Source organism: Calliphora vicina, chromosome 5 (assembly GCF_958450345.1).
Source record: "Calliphora vicina chromosome 5, idCalVici1.1, whole genome shotgun sequence".
Lineage (NCBI taxonomy): Eukaryota > Metazoa > Arthropoda > Insecta > Diptera > Calliphoridae > Calliphora > Calliphora vicina.
Window position 1 is genome coordinate 51014807 of NC_088784.1, and position 21315 is coordinate 51036121.

At 30.1% G+C, this 21315-nt stretch overlaps 1 protein-coding gene across 1 annotated transcript in view; it reads right to left on the reverse strand.

Moving 5' to 3' along the window:
- Positions 1-21315, reverse strand: part of Elk (Eag-like K[+] channel) — a 464478-nt gene that overhangs the window by 248326 nt on the left and 194837 nt on the right. The window contains exons 4-5 of the mRNA XM_065512744.1: positions 15932-16136; positions 2301-2480 (exon numbers count right to left, since the gene is read on the reverse strand). Of these exons, the coding sequence (XP_065368816.1) occupies positions 2301-2480; positions 15932-16136 (385 nt within the window). The remainder of the gene's footprint in view (positions 1-2300; positions 2481-15931; positions 16137-21315) is intronic.

The window sequence follows — 21315 nt, forward strand, 5'->3', positions numbered from 1 at the left end:
CTTTCGATTAGAACTTCCAAATATTGAAAAAATTTACCTTTGGCCTTCACGATTTAAGGGTTAACGTTTAGTAGACCTTTCAGACTATATTTAAAATTACAAGGACTATAATACTCTGAATAGATTTTACTTAAAATTCTTAACAGTAAGGAAATTCGGCTAATTCGCCAAAATATGGCTAAATAATTAGTTTTTCTCGATAATCGCAAAATTTAAATCGCAGGTACGGAAAAACTATAGGAGGTATTGTCATAATTTTTCATATTTTTATTCCCTATTATGTTCTTAATAAATCCCAATGTGATGATTAAAAAATTCTGAAATTTGTTTAACAAAATTTTTAAAAAATTTAAAATGAAGTTTTGAAACTGCCGTCAAAATAATTATTTTTATTTGGTTATACCTGGGAATAGGTTATCGGTATCCTACGAAGACAAAAACTCATATACAAGTAAATATCTATATATTCTAAGTAAAAATAAGCTTTTATTTTAATATTTCTCAAAATATGTTAATTTTGTTCCTACATTTCATGTTCTAGTGGCATGGCGATTTTTTAATAACTTTATTTATTATTATACTTTGCAAAACTTGTAAATTGTATTAATTATCAACTTTTTAGTTTTGTTTACAAAGCAAACTATCAGTTTGCTTTGCAGTAAAACTTTGGCCATCGTACTGTTTTTGGAAACTTGAGTGCAGAATGAGTAGTTTGACTGCCTTCCAACAACGTAGCTACAATTCCTGATGAAGCAAGTGCAATATAATTCTGCTAACGTATTGTTGCCAAAATTAACGCGATCAAAAGCATTTTTACATTTCCACAGGGAGCGTCAAAAAATATACCTCCAGTTCCATCTTTCACAACTTTCATACGAGTGCCGAACGCATATTTTTGTTGTCGATTCAACAGTGGAACGTTTGTTCGAACTAATTCCCTCCAGGCAGCTCAATCATATAATTTTTCGTGTCGCAACTCTTGACCAAATTCGTCGTGCATCGTATAATACGTTGTTCGACATCATAAAGCACTTGTCCTCAATTAATATCAAAACCTAGTTGTAAAATTCCTCGCTCAGTTGCAAATTTGGATTTGATGTTCTAATCAAGGTTGCCATCTCTTCTGCTCAGAAAATGGCTAGATTTAGAATTAAAAATGGCTAGAAATGGCTAAAACCCAAAATGACTGAATACAAATTCATAAATATTGTCTTTTTATTTAGTGAGATCGAATTTACTAATATATAAAATATTACATTTCTTAGCAGATTAAAAAAATTGTAATATCAATATAAATTGGTTCCTTTTTGATAAATTAAACAACTTTCTGGGCACTTATAAACAAAATCGGATCCATTAAATAAATGCAAAATTGATTTTTGAATATGACTGCTGTGTTTGCTTTGTAAACAATTACGCAGCCTGTTATCATCAAATCCACTACGTAAGATTTTTTTTTTAAAAAGACTATTTCTTTGTCATTTGATTCAAAATATTGGTATATTTTTTAAAAAATTTCAAGAAAAGTTTAAAATAAAAAAGGCTAGGACAAAATAAAATGGCAAAATCTTCCGGCTAGATTAAATCTAGCCATTTTTTTATGGCTAAATTGGCAACCTTGGTTCTAATAAGCATTTGATTTGCTCCACAAATCAGTCGGTTTGGATGTTGAGATAATTATCGAACACAATGTCTGGGGATGTATTCCCAATGAGTGTCATTCTCTAACAATCGCAAGAGTTGACACGCTTCTCTATACGTGTCACACAATTCAATGTTGGGTCACCAACGTTGACTAATAGCAAACGCAAATAGAAAAACTCATCGTTTCTTGGATGGACAATGTTAATGCGACCTAATGCGTCGGTGGAAAATCAATGGGGAACCTGGAACTGGATTTCCTTGTCAATTTATTCCAAGTATCTTGGCATTTCACGGCCCTTTGTTCCAACTTGGAACCATAGGAATCAATATATAAATAAATATCTTGGCAATTTGGAGTATAGCAGCGTTCGGGCAAATTCATAATTTCGGCAGAAAAATCGAATACACATAAAGATCTAAACATGCCATGAAGCTTGAATTCCATTAGGCCGCAGCATATTAAATAATAGTGGCCATGTTCGGTTGCGAAGAAAGAACACAACCTATAATGAACTGAACAAAAATGGATCCAAATTTTTTAACGAAAATAAAATTGATTCGAGAACATCGACTTTGTCTTTCTACTCAAAACCATTGATTTGTACAACTTAGCATGAATGCATATAACTATTATTTCATCGTTTTTAAATACATACCTCCAATCAGCATCATTACAATTGAAAACACTTTTTCAGCGGTCGTGTTTGCTGAGACATTCCCAAATCCAACGGAGGTTAGACTCGTAAAAGTAAAATACAGAGCAGTTGAGTAGGCTTCGGCATTTGTTATATTTGCAATTGGAATTTTTAATCGCTCTGCTAATGCATGCATCCAACCTAAAACGAAAAAGATTAACATTATTAACAAACATGTTAATAATGACCAGGGCTGCGATTTTCATGCAAATTAAATTTTGACCAATCATTTTTCCTAATCAGATGATTGCATCGAAATGGCGTCCATTTGATGTAGAATACTTTGCTTTTATGCGCATATAATTAGCATACACACAAAAAAATCCATAGGTTATATTTCCTAAAAATATGGTATAAATTTAACTAAGCGCAAGGGTAGAATGGCATTTGCAAAGTTTCTTAGTTAATATAACTAAAATTTTAGATAATTTCATACATACCCTTATGCATAGAATAAACACAAACACATGCCGATGTTTTTAAAATCTCGTATTTATCACCTGGCCTGCAAAATGCTCCGCGGCAAATTTTTTATATGAAAGACAAATTATGTACAAAGTAATCCTTTGTGATAACTACGAAATCGATGGAGAATATTTTGATAAGTGAATGTATTTCAAATATGCCTCTCATGTAATGCCGGATAAAAATATTCTAAAAATTATACACGTCGTCGGACAGAATTGATTTTCATTGGCAAAAACATAAATTTTGCCATTAGTTAGTAACAAAGCTGTAAAAGAATTCATTCCCTAATTCTATTTTAGAAATTGAACTATATTTTAAGGAATTAACAATTCTTATAAGGCATTCTGTAAGTTTTAATTCGTATAATTAATTCTTAAAGCTTTTGATGTTGTTGAATGAATTCCTAGGCGAATTAATTCCTATGGAATGATAAATTCCTTCTGAATGAATTCTAATCAATATTAAATTCACTATGAATTACATTTTTTTTTTTTCAAATTCAATCTATTGCAAATTGAATTAAATAATTTTTTAACCATTCCATTTGTAACAGATTGAATGAACATTTTGATTTTAAATTCAAAAATATTTTAGTGTAAAGTTCTTGTTAGTTCAGTTAAAAGGCTAGCAAATATTTATTTAATTGGTCCAGTTTATAAAACTATATTTTGTTTAACATACTCATATATTTATTTAGATTTTTGTATTTTTTATAAATAATAAATAAATAAGCATATAAATGTTTGCCAAAACAAAATAACATGAAAGATGTTTTTTTTAAGTTTATTCGCAATTGTAATTAACCTTTAAAATGACTAATTGTTCAAAATGTAAATCGGTTAATGAGGAGCGTCTTGGAGTATTGACCAAACCCGCGTATGAAAACATTCTTTCCACTGCCGCCGATGATGTAAGAGGTGTATTGTATTTAATAAAAAGATTCTTAAATTTCGGATACCTCTTCAGCATTTGGATTTCAGTGGATTGATCAATCATGTAATTTAGATATTCTGAAGTTGGGGAGTGTGTATTGCTAGATCCCATTGCGCTATCTAAAAATAACAAAATTTTATATTTTCATAGAAATCAAAGAAGAAAGTACAGTAGGGTGTTGCTGACCACATCATGAGTATACATATCGCACACCCAGTTCTAAAGTGACACAACTCAAAATTTTATTTTTTCAGAAATCGAAAATAAATACCAATTGAAACAAAATGAAAGATATTAGTGTTTTTTTAGCCACAGTTACTAACAACAGAATACACTGATATCTTTTGTATAGATAAACAAGTGTATTGTGTATAGTTTAAGCGTAAAATTAATTTTTCGGGTTTATATAACCCGACAAATTCATTTTGAGTTGTGTCACTTTTAAACTGGGTGTGCGATATGTGCTTACTATGTATAATAACTTCATACTCATAAGCCATGTCCATCTTAATCGATTTGAAATGGCGTATTAATAAGTTAAAAAATCAGCTCAAACACCTGTGTAACAAATGTAGGCTATAACAAATGTGATTTTTATATTACCTTCAAATCCAAAGTTAAAATTTCTTGGCGGTTGTATGGCGGTAATGCCTTCTGCTATTTCATTGTCAATTTTTGTTTTGATGCGTTTACCGATATTTTCAATTTCGGATTGAGATAATTCGGGGTTTAGTGCTTTAACCCAACATAATTTGACATCGGGACACAAAACTGATGCCGTTATAGCAAAATCAATTTTAGGTGACAGTTCAAAATACTTGTCGAAACGTTTTATTAAACTTGTCTCCATTGCGTCAACAATCTCCTCATTCATTATTTTAAAATTTATATTCGTCTTCGCGATTCGCATGCTTTCTAATTGTAGCCAATGTTGGAAGCATATAACCATATAATATATTTTTTTCTTGTTGCAAGAAATCTATTGCTTCTGCAATGGGTTTGTGTATTGAAATATATTCTGAAATATAATGGAAATCATTGTCGGTAAAAGGTGTAAGTTCTAAAATTGCTGAAATATTCTTAAGTTTCTCTTTTATTTCCACAAGTTGAACAAAAGCATCGAAAAGTGAAGTCCACCGGGTTATTACAGGACATTTTAAAGAATGTCCCAAAATTGATTTGATTACTTCAGCAGACTTTGGACGCCGAGACCTGTTCCAAAGCTGAGAGCATTTTTGCAAAACCTAAAAAGATTTTAGAACGATTTTTGTATTAGTGGAATTTTTTTTAATGTTTTTACCTTCTTATGAAAATCGAAACATGTATATTTCTTCAAATTTGACTCAAAATCTTTGGTGGCTAAAAGACTTAGCGTGTGAGAGCAGCATCGTAAATGGGCAGGAAGATATTTCTTAATATCGTCATTATAAAACTCGAATTCATCATCTTCATTTAAACAATCCGATGAATCATAAAAGGTCACAATTCCGTATTCCTTAAATGTTTTGATGAAATTTGACGCATTGTCTGTCACTGTAGCAACAATTTGTCTGTTATTGAGGTTGTATTCGTTGTGTATTTCTTCAATAATTTCATTAATTTTTACAAAATTATGGCAACCTGTAAATCTTCTACACGCTAGTGCTGCAGACTTTCTTTCAAAATGGTCATTTATTAAGTGACATGTATACCCAAAAAATGACCGGGTGCTGGTCGACCAAATATTTGCAGTTGTACATACATTAGCTACTTTCTCAAGTTGCAATTTGATTTTCATTTTTACTTCAGTAAAATTCTTATTTATAAGTTTAATTGCTGTTGGACGGCTGGACAGTGAGTAATTAGGATTAATAAAGCTAAAAAGTTTTTAACACTTTTGCTTTCAACTAAAGTAAATGGAATCATGCAATCTGCAATTGTTTCCATTAATGCCTTATCGATTTTGTCATTTTCATTTTCCCTGTTAACAATTTCGCTTTTTCCTTTTTTATATTTGTTAAACAAGTCTTCGTGTTTTTTTAAATGGCGTAAAAAATTTGAGGTTACATTTAATGTACCTTTAACTTCGGTATTGCATTCTTTGCATCTAGCTAAAACACCTTTATTTCGTTTTTGATATTCTGTGTCGGATATCTAAATGTATATCTGTCTTTAATATGTTCGTTGATGGATTTAATCTATGGTTGAAATTACTTCATTTTTTATTATTATAAAATATTATTTAAACAAAACATCTGTAAATGTTTTCGGCTTTCTATTTTTTTCGCGATATCGTTTTTGTCGTTTTTCTTTAGGAGGGTCATAATTTACATCTTCAATTGAGTCGTCGGAGGAAAAATCACATTCGCTAATTTTTTTATTTTAATATAAATTATTGAACAATATTTTTTATATAATTTTTTCTTGGCAGTTTTGTTACTAACTTAAATTAGTAAAAGTTCACAAATGATAAGATATGATGACATTATGACATATAAATATGTATATATATTTCGTGTTTGCCGAATGTATATTGATTTTAATATTAAACTATTACAAATTGAATTAAAACTTTTTACAACCATTCAATTTGTAATAGAAGGAATTAAAAAAATAGAATGATCATTCAAGTGAATTCATTCCTTATAAGAATGAATTCTGTTGTGAATTAATTCTATTCAATGTACAGCCTTATGAATGAAGCTAAGGAATTATTTACGGTGAATGGTCTTAACGAATGGAAAATTCTAATAATTAAAGCCGAATTATATAATTTGAATGATACATTCAAAAATTTCAAGCTGAATTTAAAATATAAGTGAATTAATTCTGAATTGAATTCATTCTTTCACAGCTTTGGTTAGTAAACATATCAAAACTACGGTAGCCAAAATATTTGATCAAAATATTAGAAATTACGGGTGTGGCATGCTGTAAACATAAATATTAAATTTTGGAAAAAAGTTAGTTTTGTATATTTGATAATGAACTGAATTTTTCTATCTAATTGGATTGAAAACGGTATACATGGCATGTATAAGGCATTATAAAATATTTTTTAAAGTACTATATTTACACACCGTTACAAAAGTATACATACGATCAACTTATTGGGCGTTTTTTAAACATCTATATATTTAAAAATATAAATCACACATTCACTGACTCATTAGTGAGTGGGTGAGTGAATGAATGAGTCAGGCCTTGTATTTTAATATAATAGATGTTTACAAAAAAGACCAATAAGTCGATCGTATGTATACTTTTGTAACGGTGTGTATGTCAAATTTAAATTTTAGAGGAACCTAACTTTTAAGAGTCAAAAAATACATCGCCCAAATAAAGTTAATTTTATTAATTAATATTAACAATTTTTATTCAAATATCGCCAATTTTCTCTATAATAATTATGGCATTTTTATTTAAATCTTTGTAGTCGTTTTTATTTTACCTGCTTATATTTATGAGTCTAATATATGATTTTATGACCATTTAACTATGGGTGTTCAAGAAGTTATCTGTACATTAAAAAAATACAAAAAAATCGCAATCGTTTCAAAAGTAACAGAGTTTTGGCCGTTGAACACAAAATTCTGAGCAACCATGCAATAATACAACATGTATTTTTGGACAAAATTTAAAGATATAATTTGAGAACTAGAGCGATTTGGAAGGTTCCAACAATTTGTATGTGCTTAATTTGTATACTGGTTCAAAATTTTTAGTTAATTTTTGTCATAATATTCCTGCCAATTTTTTTGAACAGATTTTATATCATTAGAGTAAATATGTACATAAGTTTTGATTTAGTCACAAAAATGGCTAAATGAAAATAAAAGAGGCTAAAAAAAAGGCTAAAGGCTAAATTAATTTTTTTGTGCCTAAACAAGATTGAAAAGGGCTAAATTTAGCCCAAAAAGGGCTAAATTGGCAACACTGATTGACAATAAAATAAACAAAAAAACTTCGAAGAAGATACCAAACATCAAATTACTAATTCCAATAGTTATATTAACATAGTTTTTAGGTAAAGTGTATAGTTTGAATTACATATTGGCATAGATAATAAAACTTAGTTTTTAGTTTTCATATAAAAAGAAATTAACTATGCAAGCTTGGTTAATATAGCCTCGATTATTTTTTTGTTTGTATTTTAAATTTACATAAAAAGTATTTACGCCTAGTATACAATTTGAAAATAAATTTGTATAGAAATAAAAATTAAATTTAAAATTTATTTTGAAGTTTTCTCATGCTAATAGTCCGCTAAAAAATTTTTGTTAATATTTTTTCCCAAAAAATAGCTTTTTCGTGCACTTTTTTTTGAAAAAATATAGGAATAAACATTTTTTTTTACTTTTTTATAAGTCCCTTCTAATTTATCAATACTTAGCAAAGTTGTAGCTACGGTAAAGGTGATCAACTCTTGTGAACATACCAATGCAATCTGAACACATCTAGTAGGGTATTCAATCGATTAACCGTTAATCGGTTAACCGATTAATTTTGGTCGGTTAACTGTTCGAATATTTCAAAATTCATGATTTTCAAATAACAAATAAAACGATTAATTTGTGACGATTAACCGATTAACCGAAATTTCTTTTTTAGCATTTTAAACTATTTTTTTGTAATTCAAATACAAATGTCAAAGTAAAATTACATATTTTTCGAACATCCAAGAAACATGTTTAGTGAGCAAAAAAGATTCCAATGGTATAACGGAGGATTTTATATGCTAAGAAAAAAATAAAAAAAATAACTGAGATATTGGATATTCTATATCATGCCTTACTTTCGAGATTTTTCCAAGTCAAGTTTACTTGGATGTTACACGATCAAGTGTTGCCTTTCAAGTTTTAATACATCTCTGTATAGTTAAGCTAAACGGACGTCCGACCATATAATACCCTACACTAAGTAAATGAGCAAAAAAATATCAATAATATATATTCGTGAGTGATTTTCGGAAGTGGGCCAATTATGGACCGATCACCATGAAATTAGGTCGTGTGATTTATGTCTATATGAAAGTTATTTACGTCTTTTATGCACATTAAAGTGATTTTCGGAAGCGGGTCTATATGGGACCAATGACTAATTATGGAGCGATCGTAACAAAATTTGGTGACATGAATTTTGTATATATAAAACTTATTTGGAGCGAAATTTGTGTAGTTAAATTAAACATTTATGACCGATAAAGTCCAAATTCGAGAGGACATTTGTATGGGGGCTAGGTGAAATAATAAACCGATTTCAGCCAGTTTCAATAGGCTTGGTCCTTGGGCCGAAAAAATTATATGTACCAAATTTTATCGAAATATCTTCAAAATTGCGACCTGTACTCTGCGTACAAGGTTTACATGGACAGCCAGCCAGCCAGACGGACATCGCACAGTGGTATGAGAATAAAAAAAGAGGGAAATAAATATGTAACTTCTAACCCCTTACGCCGATTTGAATGAAATTTCACATGCGCAAAGAGGAAGTGTAGTCGAGTTTAAGTTTTGAAGTTGGACCTCATGACCCCACCAGGAGCGGGACCAGGGGTTCCCAAAGTAGGACACCTCGGGTATGTTCAATTTTTAAAATTGTCCTATTTCTTCGTTTGTGTTCCGATTTAAAAAAAATTACACATAGATCTCCTCGTTCAACATCTTTACCCATCTTTTGGTGACCGCGGTTCTAAATATTCTCCGATTTTATCCATTTTTCTTTTGTAGGATTAACAATAGATCTGTATATCAAATAAAGAAAGAAGTGTTTAAAAATCATGACTCGGTCCAAAGTTACATGCATTTGAATATAAAAAAATTAAAAAAGGCGATTTTTCGCAATTTTTTTTGGGAAAAAAGTACTTTTATTCTTTTTAAGTTATCTAAAAATTGTCTAAGAGGCTGTATAATGAGTTTGTACTTTTTGAAAAGCTAACTTTACGCCAAATATTTTAAATGAAAAAAAACATTTATACTTTTTGATACCGACGGGATCAGGTCCATTCAAAAAATGCCTATTTTTTATGAAAAATTCAATTTTAGGGCAAAAATTCTCAAATAGCATACTCGATATCAAAATATAGTAACCTATTTTAGATGGCCCAATAAGTTCTTAATTATTTTGTAAAGGGTTCCGATAACCCCGTCCCTATTATGGATATTATAGCCAAAAAACGAAAAAATCCCATTTTTGGGATTTTTTGGGAATTGCGGGATACTTGATTACAAATTTGTTTTTATTTTTCCATTTGAAATAGAAGAATCTAGATAACTGTGAAATTTTACTAAAAAATATTCATAAATAAAAATTTTATTTCAATTTGAAAAATTTGTATCTATGCAAAATTCAATTAAAAGCATTTTTTGTCATATTTTTCAAAAAAATATTCCATGAATTTTTTAATTGTCAAAAGTTATATACATTTTTGAGAAGTAGACAAAATCCTCTATCCATTGATATATAACATGTCTACCTTATGTTTTTTACGTGTCAAATAAATTAGGGAAAACTTAACAACTCGCTGAGAATTTACCTAGCACTGTTATTTACATTCATAAAAATGTTATTATGTAGGCAACATGCTTTTTTATGAATTTCTATGTTAGGTAAATTCTAAGCGAGTTGTTAAGTTTTCCCTAATTTATTTGACACGTAAAAAACATAAGGTAGACATGTTATATATCAATGTATAGAGGATTTCTACTTTTCAAAAACTTTTGACAATTAAAAAATTGAATTTTGCATAGATACAAATTTTTCAAATTGAAATAAAATTTTTATTTATGAATATTTTTTAATAAAATTTCACAGTTTTCTAGATTCTTTTATTTCAAATGGAAAAATAAAAACAAATTTGCGCATGTGAAATTTCATTCAAATCGGCGTAAGGGTTTAGAAGTTACAGATTTATTTCCCTCTTTTTTATTCTTATACCACAATAAAAATTCTTTTTATTGAATTTTGCATAGATACAAATTTTTCAAATTGAAATAAAATTTTTATTTATGAATATTTTTTAATAAAATTTCACAGTTATCTAGATTCTTCTATTTCAAATGGAAAAATAAAAACAAATTTGCGCATGTGAAATTTCATTCAAATCGGCGTAAGGGTTTAGAAGTTACAGATTTATTTCCCTCTTTTTTTATTCTTATACCACTGTGCATCGTTTAATCGACTCAGGGAGTGATTCTAAGTTGATCGGTATACTTTAAGGTGGGTGTTAGAACAATATTTTTGGGCGTTACAAACATCTGCACAAATGCATTATACCCTCCCCACTATGGTGGTGTAGGATATAAAAAGAATATATATCTTTAACGCGAATGGACGCGAAATTATATTTAAATAAACGTTTTTTTTTTATTAAATACAAATCATAAAACATAATATTGAAAGTGCCAATAAAATTTTTTTTTGTTTTTTCGTTCTGGTGTTTGTTTGGAGCACAAGTGTAAAAAAATAAACAGAGAATACTCTTTATGAGTTTCTCAAGTGCTAATCATAGTGAGCGCAGGCTTAATGCTCCATTAGTCTTTGCGTTTTGTAATGTTTCGGTGCTGTGCCGTTCTGAATGCTGTTATATTGTAGTTAGTTTTTCCGTAAGATCGTATCAGCTGTTTTAAAAATAATAACCAAAAAACACGTGAGCCAAGATAGCGTCGACGAGATAGCATCGATTTTGGGAATTTAAAAAACCGGGAAGTCGAAATACCCAATTTATGGGAATTAAGAAAATCGGGAAGTAAAAATACCCAATTATATAGTAATATTAATGCAAATGGAAATAAAAGCAAAAAACATAAAACTTAAGAAATACTAGAAAACTATAATTTAATTTTAACACAAATTACTAGTTGGAATTTAGGTATAAGAAGGTTAATCAAAAATGGCAAAAAAAATCGTTGCTGATCTACTATGGGAAATATGGGAAGTGGCTCGGTACAAGCCATATATATTATGAAAGTAGACAGTTTTTGGAACATAATGAGACAATCGTGCTAAAAATCGTGTGAGTGGTTCCATAGAAAAATGACTTCCTCCAAAATGGCCAAAAAAAACGTTGCTAATTTATTATGGGAAATGTGGGAAGTGGCTCGGTACAAGCCATATATATTATGAAAGTAGACAGTTTTTGGAACATAATGAGACAATCGTGCTAAAAATCGTGTGATTGGTTCCAGAGAAAAATAGGTTCCTCCAAAATGGCCAAAAAAAAATCGTTGCTGATTTATTACGGGAAATGTGGGAAGTGGCTCAGTACAAGCCATATATATTATGAAAGTAGAGGATTTTTGGAACAAAATGAGCCAATCGAGCTAAAAATCGTGTGAATGGTTCCAGAGAAAAATAGGTGCCCCCAAAATGACCAAAACAAATCGTTGCTGATTTATAACGGGACACATGGGAAGTGGCTCGGTACAAGCCATATATAATATGAAAGTAGTGGGTTTTTTGAACAAAATGAACCAATCGTGCTAAAAATCATGTGAATGCTTCCAGAGAAAAATAGGTTCCTCCAAAATGGCCAAAAAAATCGTTGCTGATTTATTACGGGACACATGGGAAGTGGCTTGGTACAAGCCATATATAATATGAAAGTAGAGGGTTTTTTGAACAAAATGAACCAATCGTGCTAAAAATCGTGTGAATGGTTCCAGAGAAAAATAGGTTCCTCCAAAATGGCCAAAAACTCGTTGCTGATTTATTACGGGACACATGGGAAGTGGCTCGGTACAAGCCATATATATTATGAAAGTAGACAGTTTTTGGAACAAAATGAACCAATCGTGCTAAAAATCGTGTGAATGGTTCCAGAGAAAAATATGTTCCTCCAAAATGGCCAAAAAAAATCGTTGCTGATTTATTACGGGAAACATGGGAAGTGGCTTGGTACAAGCCACGTATAATATGAAACTAGAGGGTTTTTGGAACAAAATGAAACAATCGTGCTAAAAATCGTGTGAATGTAGAGGTTCATTTTGTTCCAAAAACTGTCTACTTTCATAATATATATGGCTTGTACCGAGCCACTTCCCATGTGTCCCGTAATAAATCAGCAACGATTTTTTTTGGCCATTTTGGAGGCACCTATTTTTCTCTGGAACCATTCACATGATTTTTAGCACGATTGGTTCATTTTGTTCCAATAATTGTCTACTTTCATAATATATATGGCTTGTACCAAGCCACTTCCCATGTGTCCCGTAATAAATCAGCAACGATTCTTTTTGGCCATTTTGGAGGAAGTCATTTTTCTCTGGAACCATTCACACGATTGTCTCATTATGTTCCAAAAATTGTCTACTTTCATATTATATATGGCTTGTACCGAGCCACTTCCCATTTTTCCCGTAATAAATCAGCAACGACTTTTTTTGGCCATTTTGGAGGGACCTATTTTTCTCTGGAACCATTCACACGATTTTTAGCACGATTGGTTGATTTTATTCCAAAAATCCTCTACTTTCATAATATATATGGCTTGTACCGAGCCACTTCCCGCATTTCCCGTAATAAATCAGCAACGATTTTTTTTTGGCCATTTTGGAGGAACCTATTTTTCTCTGGAACCAATCACACGATTTTTAGCACGATTGTCTCATTATGTTCCAAAAACTGTCTTCTTTCATATTGGCTTGTACCGAGCCACTTCCCACATTTCCCATAATAAATCAGCAACGATTTTTTTTGGCCATTTTGGAGGAAGTCATTTTTATATGGAACCACTCACACGATTTTTAGCACGATTGTCTCATTATGTTCCAAAAACTGTCTACTTTCATAATATATATGGCTTGTACCCAGCCACTTCCCATATTTCCCGTGGTAGATCAGCAACGATTTTTTTTGCAATTTTTGATTAACCTTCTTATACCTAAATTCCAACTAGTAATTTGTGTTAAAATTAAATTATAGTTTTCTAGTATTTCTTAGGTTTTATGTTAATTGCTTTTATTTCCATTTGTATTAATATTACTATATAATTGGGTATTTTTACTTCCCGATTTTCTTAATTCCCATAAATTGGGTATTTCGACTTCCCGGTTTTTTAAATTCCCAAAATCGACGCTATCTCGTCGACGCTATCTTGGCTCACGTGAGTTAATAACTGCTTCAGCTAGTTTTATATTTAAAGTCGACTTCAACGTCAGAAGTATACTTTAACTTGTCTATGATAGACCTAAAGTCCACTCTAGAGTAAAGTCGAGTTTAATTCTCTTAAAGTATTCTTTATTTCTGACTATGATTATGAGCCAATATGTGCAATTACACATGAAGTGGCAACACTGTTACAGAGTAAATATAATAAATGAACTTAAGCCAAAATTAAAATTTACTTTCAAATCGTGAATAAAATCGAATAAAAATTAATATACCCAAAGGACTCCAAAGGGTATGTGTTTACCGAATATGGTCAAAATCGGTAGATGTGAGGTTAAATACTTTGTTTTGTCTGTGCTCTTTGGTGCAATGTATGATATACACTGACTCAAACAATTGCCCGTACACTAAGCTTTTGACAATATTATTTATTGTAGTTTAAAAAATATATATCGTACAATAAAAAGTTTAGTATTTTTAAAAACTACATTAGGTATATAAAATAAATAATAACACAATAGAGGTAAAGACAATTTGAATTTTATTAAATAAAGAAAAACAAAAGAGTACTACAGAAACTAAGCTCAAAAAATTCTCCGTACAATATAGTGATTCAAACTTAAGTATAGCTTAAATTAGAAATTTAATAGTTTTAATAGCGTGTATGGTATCCTTTAGCTTTAATGACATCTGTCAAACGATTTTTCATTGATAGTGCTAATTTATGTGTCGTTTCGCTGTCAATATTGCGCCACTCCTCAAGAATTGTATTTTTTAGCATTTGTTTGTTAGTAATTGTATGTTGCCTAATTTTTTTTTCAAAATTCCCCATAAATGCTCTATAGGGTTCAGATCAGGACTCTGGGGAGGATGTGGAAGCACTTGTTTTACATTATCACGTAACCATTCACTTACAATTTTCGATTTATGTTCTGGGTCGTTATCTTGAACGAATCGAAAATCATCTTTAATGCCCAATTTTTCTGCACTGGCTTCTAAATTTTCTTTTAATATATTTAAATAATGATGTTTGTCCATTGTCGTTTCAACAAATACTATATTTCCGACACCTCCTGCGGACATAGCACCCCACACCATGACACTACCACCACCGTGTTTCACTGTTGCTTTGAGGTTTTTTAATTCGAGGGCGGTATTTACTCTACGCCACACAAATCTCCGGCCATCTGACCCAAAAATGTTAAACTTGCTCTCATCCGTAAAAATTACCGTTTTCCAGAAGTCTTCCGTTTTGTTTACGAAGTTTTTGGCATACTCCAAGCGTAGTTTCACATTCTTTTTTGAAATAAACGGCTTCTTACGTGGTACACAAGCCTTATACTGGCATTGATGAAGAAAATTTCGGATTGTTTGTGCATTTAGAGCTACGTTTTCACTTTCTTTAATAATCCTCGCTATTTCCACTGCACTCATTTTTGGATCGAGCTTCACCATCCGTTCAATTTTCCGTCCTAATCGTAAATCAATAATTTTTTTGCGGCCTCTACCTGGAGAAATTTGTAACAATCCAGATTTTTTAACTTTTCTACGACATATTGGACAGAAGATCGTGGCCTTGATACTATTTCCTAAATTTGTCCATAACTTTTTCCTTCATTGTGCATTTTAATTATTAAATCCTTGATGTCTAAAGGAATTTTGGTTCCACTTTTATTATTTGCACTCATTTTAAATGTGAAAAAAGTAAAAATCAACAGTAAGATTTTAAATCAATGCTGACAACATTAGCAATAAGAAAAAAACTTTTTTTCTAAGTTCCGTTACATTTTAGAGCTGCATCATTTACTTTTTTGTACCTGTACGGGCAATTTTTTGAGTTTAATTTTAGCAGTGTTGCATTTTACTAATCGCTTAAAACCAATTAGATTATTACTTAATGTTTTTGTAACTGGGAAATTTATTACAACATTATAACGTATTCTAAAAATTAAAATTATTTGAATTGGTGAAATATTTTAGATAATATTACAAAATATGTTTTATAATGACTGGTGTACGGACAATTGTTTGAGTCAGTGTATGTACATAAAGAACACGGACTATAAGTTCAACATATTTTCTATTGTTCTAATATAAAAGTTACTCACCAATATCCCATCCGTTTTCATTCAGCATGTTTTCTTTTTCTGCAACGACATACCAGATACAAGCCAACCAATGAGCCACCAGGGAAAATAACAACATCAACAATGTCAAAATCATTGCTGTGTACTGTGAATACCTGTCCATTTTTTGTAGTAAGCGTGCAAGCCGCAACAGCCGTGTTAATTTTACGAGATGTATGTGGGATTCCTTAAAGAACATGCAAAGAAAAAAATTTTAATATCAATACCAAATACAATTGAGGAAAAAAACACGGTAAAACCAAAGAAAAAAATGTGTTTAATCCGTAATATTTTGGAAAATTTTCATCGTACGATGATTGGGTCACGGTCATATAACTTGAAGAAATCGGAGGAAATCTAAAAATGTACTACATATATGTATGTAGTGGTAGCACAACCAAAATAAAACAATACTACTCTCATAATAGGGGGTCACACAGCATGTATTGCATGTGTTTTGTGACATGTATTGGAACATGTTTCCACATGTAAACATATACAAACCGTGTGATCCATATGAAACTTTGTGTATGTAAAACACATGTGTATTACTTGGGAAATTTTTGGTAATTAGAGCATGTTCTATTTTCATGTGTATCAGAGATGTACATGAGTTGATCCGCTTTTTTTCTATATGAATGAAATCACTGCATTTGTTGTGTTTTCAATCATCAACATGTGCTAATTATATTGCTTGCGCTCTCACAATTGATTGCCATTTACTCAATATTTTTTTAAATGCCGTTAAAGGGGGGGTCAGACGGCATGTATTGCTTGTGTTTTGTGCCATGTATTGGGACATTTTTCCACATGTAAACATATACATACCGTGTGATTCATATGAAACTTTGTGTATGTAAAATACATGTGTATTAAGGGTGGATTAGCCGACTGTAATGTAATGTAACCTTAACGGAACGGAACAGCTGATCGTTTCTATTGTGTGTAAAGTAGTTAATGCAAGTATAGTGACAAAATGTAAAGTAACTGTAACGTCTGAACCTGTTAAAAACAGAATTTCTTTACGTTTCAACGTGACATTTACTAACGGTGTTGTCAACTTGTTGATTTTAAAAGTCTTGTATAAAAAATACTTATGCTCAGAACGCTTAACAATATTTTCAATGTTCTAAAAATGTTTTAAATATTTCAATAATATAAATACATAAATAAAAAACAAAATGTAAGAAAAGATAAACTCACTGTTTATTGTTGATTTTTTGTTTAAGCTTTGATATTTTTACAAATAAAGCTTGAGTGTCTGTAATTCTCATTCACTCTATAGTTTGATTTGTATAATATCTTTAGTTTTTCTAAAGCCTTTTGGGAAAAGGTTTCCTGATGATCTGGCCTAAGCAACCAGTGAAATGCGCATAGTCTACGTTTACAATGCAGAAATTGAAAGGTAGACAGGCGAAGTTTGAAGGCGAGGTGTTGAAGAGGTACAGTGTGTATTACACAGGCTTAGGTTAGTTCAAAATATAACGAGAAAAATGTCTGCCTTTCAATTTCTGCATTGTAAAAGGGGACAAAGGAACTAGCATATCCCACAACAATAAATGTCAGTAAATTTATCAGTAATTGGGAAATTTAGCACAATTCTTACTAAAAACAAAATATTTTTATTGTTATGGTAATATTTACTTATTATACAAATTAGTTCACACAAGCATTTATAAAATGTATACTAATAATAGTCGAAAGTAATAAGTTTGAAAATATTAAATTAATATTTTGTATAGACAAATTAAATTAACAAATTAGGGCCATTATTACAACTTTGTGTTCGAAATAGTGAAAGGTGAAAATTTAAGCAATAGAAAAAGGTTAACTATTACGAACATAAAGGCAAGTTGTAATAATGGCCCTTAGTATAAAGTACAATACAATATTAATTAATTTTTAAGTTATCGGACCTTTAATAAATAAAGTCTGTATGACAAGGTAATAAATAATATTTATAATTGTCTCCTAATGGGTTAATATAAACATATATGAAGTCATTTCGAAGCACTTCACAATGATGATGAATACATTATGTGTAAAAAATACGGTTTATATGTAAGTACTATTACCAAAAAAGTTTAATAATTTTTTTTTTAAATCGCAGAAAAAAATTATAAAGTCGCTTGAACAGTATTTAAAACAATTGTGTTGATAACACTTTCAAACAGCTGTTTAAATTTGCTTGTTTATGTCAAAAACATATGACACGTTTTTAATGTTCTATAATCGCACTAAAGTGTTACGTTAAGTCAACATTGCGGTTACATTACATCAACGGTCGGCTAACCCAGCCTTTACTCATGACATTTTTAGCAATTTTCGTGTGTATAACAGTGTTGTATTTTGAAATACAACACTGTGTGAGTGCAAAATAAAAAAAAAACAAAAAAGAAAAATCATAACAAAATAAATTTCATTGCATTAAATATATTTTTGTGATTTTAAAATGTTTAAATAAATATATTGTTAAAAACAACAAACATATAACTAATAGAGGTTATGTCACATGCAATTACATATGTACGTTTGAACGTGGAAATTATGAACCGTATGTATAACGTGAATTTTGACATACTCATGGAATTCCATATGTATCGAATACATGTCCCAATACACAAGCAATACATGCCGTCTGACCGCCCTATTGGCAATAACAACTCAAAAATGTTTACTGTGTTTTGATCTGTGTGCAAAGTATTCAAATGATTCATAAAAGCTCGATGATTAGTTAAATGTATAAGACAAAATCAGTGCATTAATTTGTTTTAAATAAATTTTCACGTGGTTCAAGAACTAAATTTCGTCTTATTTTGATACAATCAACTGCGAAATAATAAAAAATGTTGAAAAAATATGAATATGCAAGAAAAATCCTTCTAAATGCAATCTTAAATTAATTCATATATACTCATATAGGAAAGTGTATATTTACTCAAAAAGCTCTTCTTATATTCATAGCACACATATTGATTCGCTGCTTTTGTGAATGGTAAAAGTTTACAGAATATGCAAGCAATTACATGCATTTTGTAATAAAACACTTGCTATGGTGAATCATGCGTTTAGTTTATCTATAGTGATAACTCAGTATTCACTTTTGTAAAATAATAAATATGTCATTTGAATGGTATTCATGCACATCTCTGGTGTGTATAACAGTGTTGTATTTTGAAATAAAAAATACAAAACAAAAAAGAGTAAAGAAAAATCATAACAAAATAAGTTTCATTGCATTAAATATATTTATTGTGATTTAAAAATGTTTTAAATAAATATATTGTTAAAAACAACAAACATATAAATAAACTAATAGAGGTTATGCCACATGCAATTATGTACAATTATGTATGTACGTGTGAACATAGAAATTATGAATCGTAAGCAGAGTTCGAAAAAAAACACTAACATACCGTATGTTAGTGTACTGTACTTTAAATCTTCATGTACAGTACGCATACACATTCGCTACAAAATGTACGAAATACCTTAAAAAAATTCACTACGTTTAGTGTATTTTTTAGCGTACATTTAGCGAAGATTTTTTGAACATGTGGAGTATTGATGAAGGCAGAAATAGATATATTTAATACAAAAATAATGTCGGAGAAGTAAGAAAATCGAAAGATATGTATTTATAAATGTGTTTAATTTTTATGTTGCGAAAAATTTTATAATTTTTTAGGATATGTTTGTAGATTTTTACTTTTGAATAGGAGTTGAATAAAATATGGGAATGAATTATCGAAAATCATTTAAAGATTTTTATTTTTTAGATAATTATCAGGGAAACCAAAATATGCAAATGCATGTTTTTTCTGGTGAGTCTAATGAGCACATGGATAAGATATTTACACGTTTCAGAACTATTTAAGAATTATGGCATCGATTTGGTAGTGCATATTTTTGCATATTTTACCCTTAAATGCATATTTTTGCATATATTTGTTTTAAGAGCATATTTATGTCATATTTTTTCGTTATTAGAGCATATTTTACTATTTAATAGCATATTTTGACTTTATCAAAAACTAATTTTGTCTTACTTATTTTTCGCTGTTGTGATACAGTTTTTTACTTCCTTTGTTTAAAATTCAAAATTGAAAAATATATGGCTTTTTTAATATAAAATAAGCACTATTTTAATAATTGAGCCATCTAAATATCAAATTTTAGTTCTAATTCAAACTTAACCGTTCTAAGTGTTAAAGAAATATTGTCTTTTAAATTTTCTCCTATAACATCAGTTGATGCCGAAAGAACATTTTCTATGTATAAAAATGTTTTCAGATCCAATAGTCAACGATTTTTATTTGAAAATCTAAGTCAATATTTTGTAATTTATTGCAATAATAACCTTAAATGAGGAAGTGCCTTTATATTTATATAAAATATCATCAAAAAATACCTCTCGAGGCCTTTTCATAGCTTAAGTTCCAATTGTTTTTATGTTGTATTTATTATACCCTTCAGCTTCGTGAGAAGGGTATATATAAGTTTGTCATTCCGTTTGTAATTTCTACATTTTTCATTTCCGACCCTATAAAGTATATATATTCTGGATCCTTATAGATAGCGGAGTCGATTAAGCCATGTCCGTCTGTCTGTCTGTCTGTCTGTTGAAATCAATTTTCTGAAGGCCCCAGATATCTGGATCCAAATCTTCAACAATTCTGTCAGACATACTTTCGAGAATTTTGCTATTTAAAATCAGCAAAATCCGTCCATAAATAACGGAGATATGAGCAAAAATCCGAGACAACCTCTGAAAATTTCATCAAAAAACACAATGTATTGCATGCTTTGACAAAAAAACAACAAAACGTATGTTTGGATGTGCAAGTTTTGTGTATTTTGTTTTTTTTTGTGTTTTGTTTCTTTTGGCGTTGTTGTTGTTTTTTATACAACTAAACGTTTGTTTGGTTGTGTGTTGGTTTTTTTTTACAAAAAAGCAACAAATCGTATGTTTGGATGTGCATGCGTTGCGTATTTTGTTTTTCTTTTGTGTTTTGTTTCTTTTGGCGTTGTTGTTTTTTATACAATTAAACGTATGTTTGGATGTGTGTTGGTTTCATTGGCTTGTGTATTTTGTTTTTTCTTTTGGTGTTTGGTTTCGTTTGGCGTTGTTGTTGTTTTTTGTGTTCTTGATAAATTTAGGATGCTGTACGCTGAAAGTGGGCAATGTACATACATATATACTAATTATAAAAAATAATAATGCATCCACAACAAAGGTGAAGGGTATATAAGATTCGGCATAGCCGAATATAGCACTTTTACTTGTTTTTTATTATACTTGTTTTAGTTCATGTTATTTTTGTTTATTTTATGTTACTTTACCTTTTTAGAAATGAATTGTATTG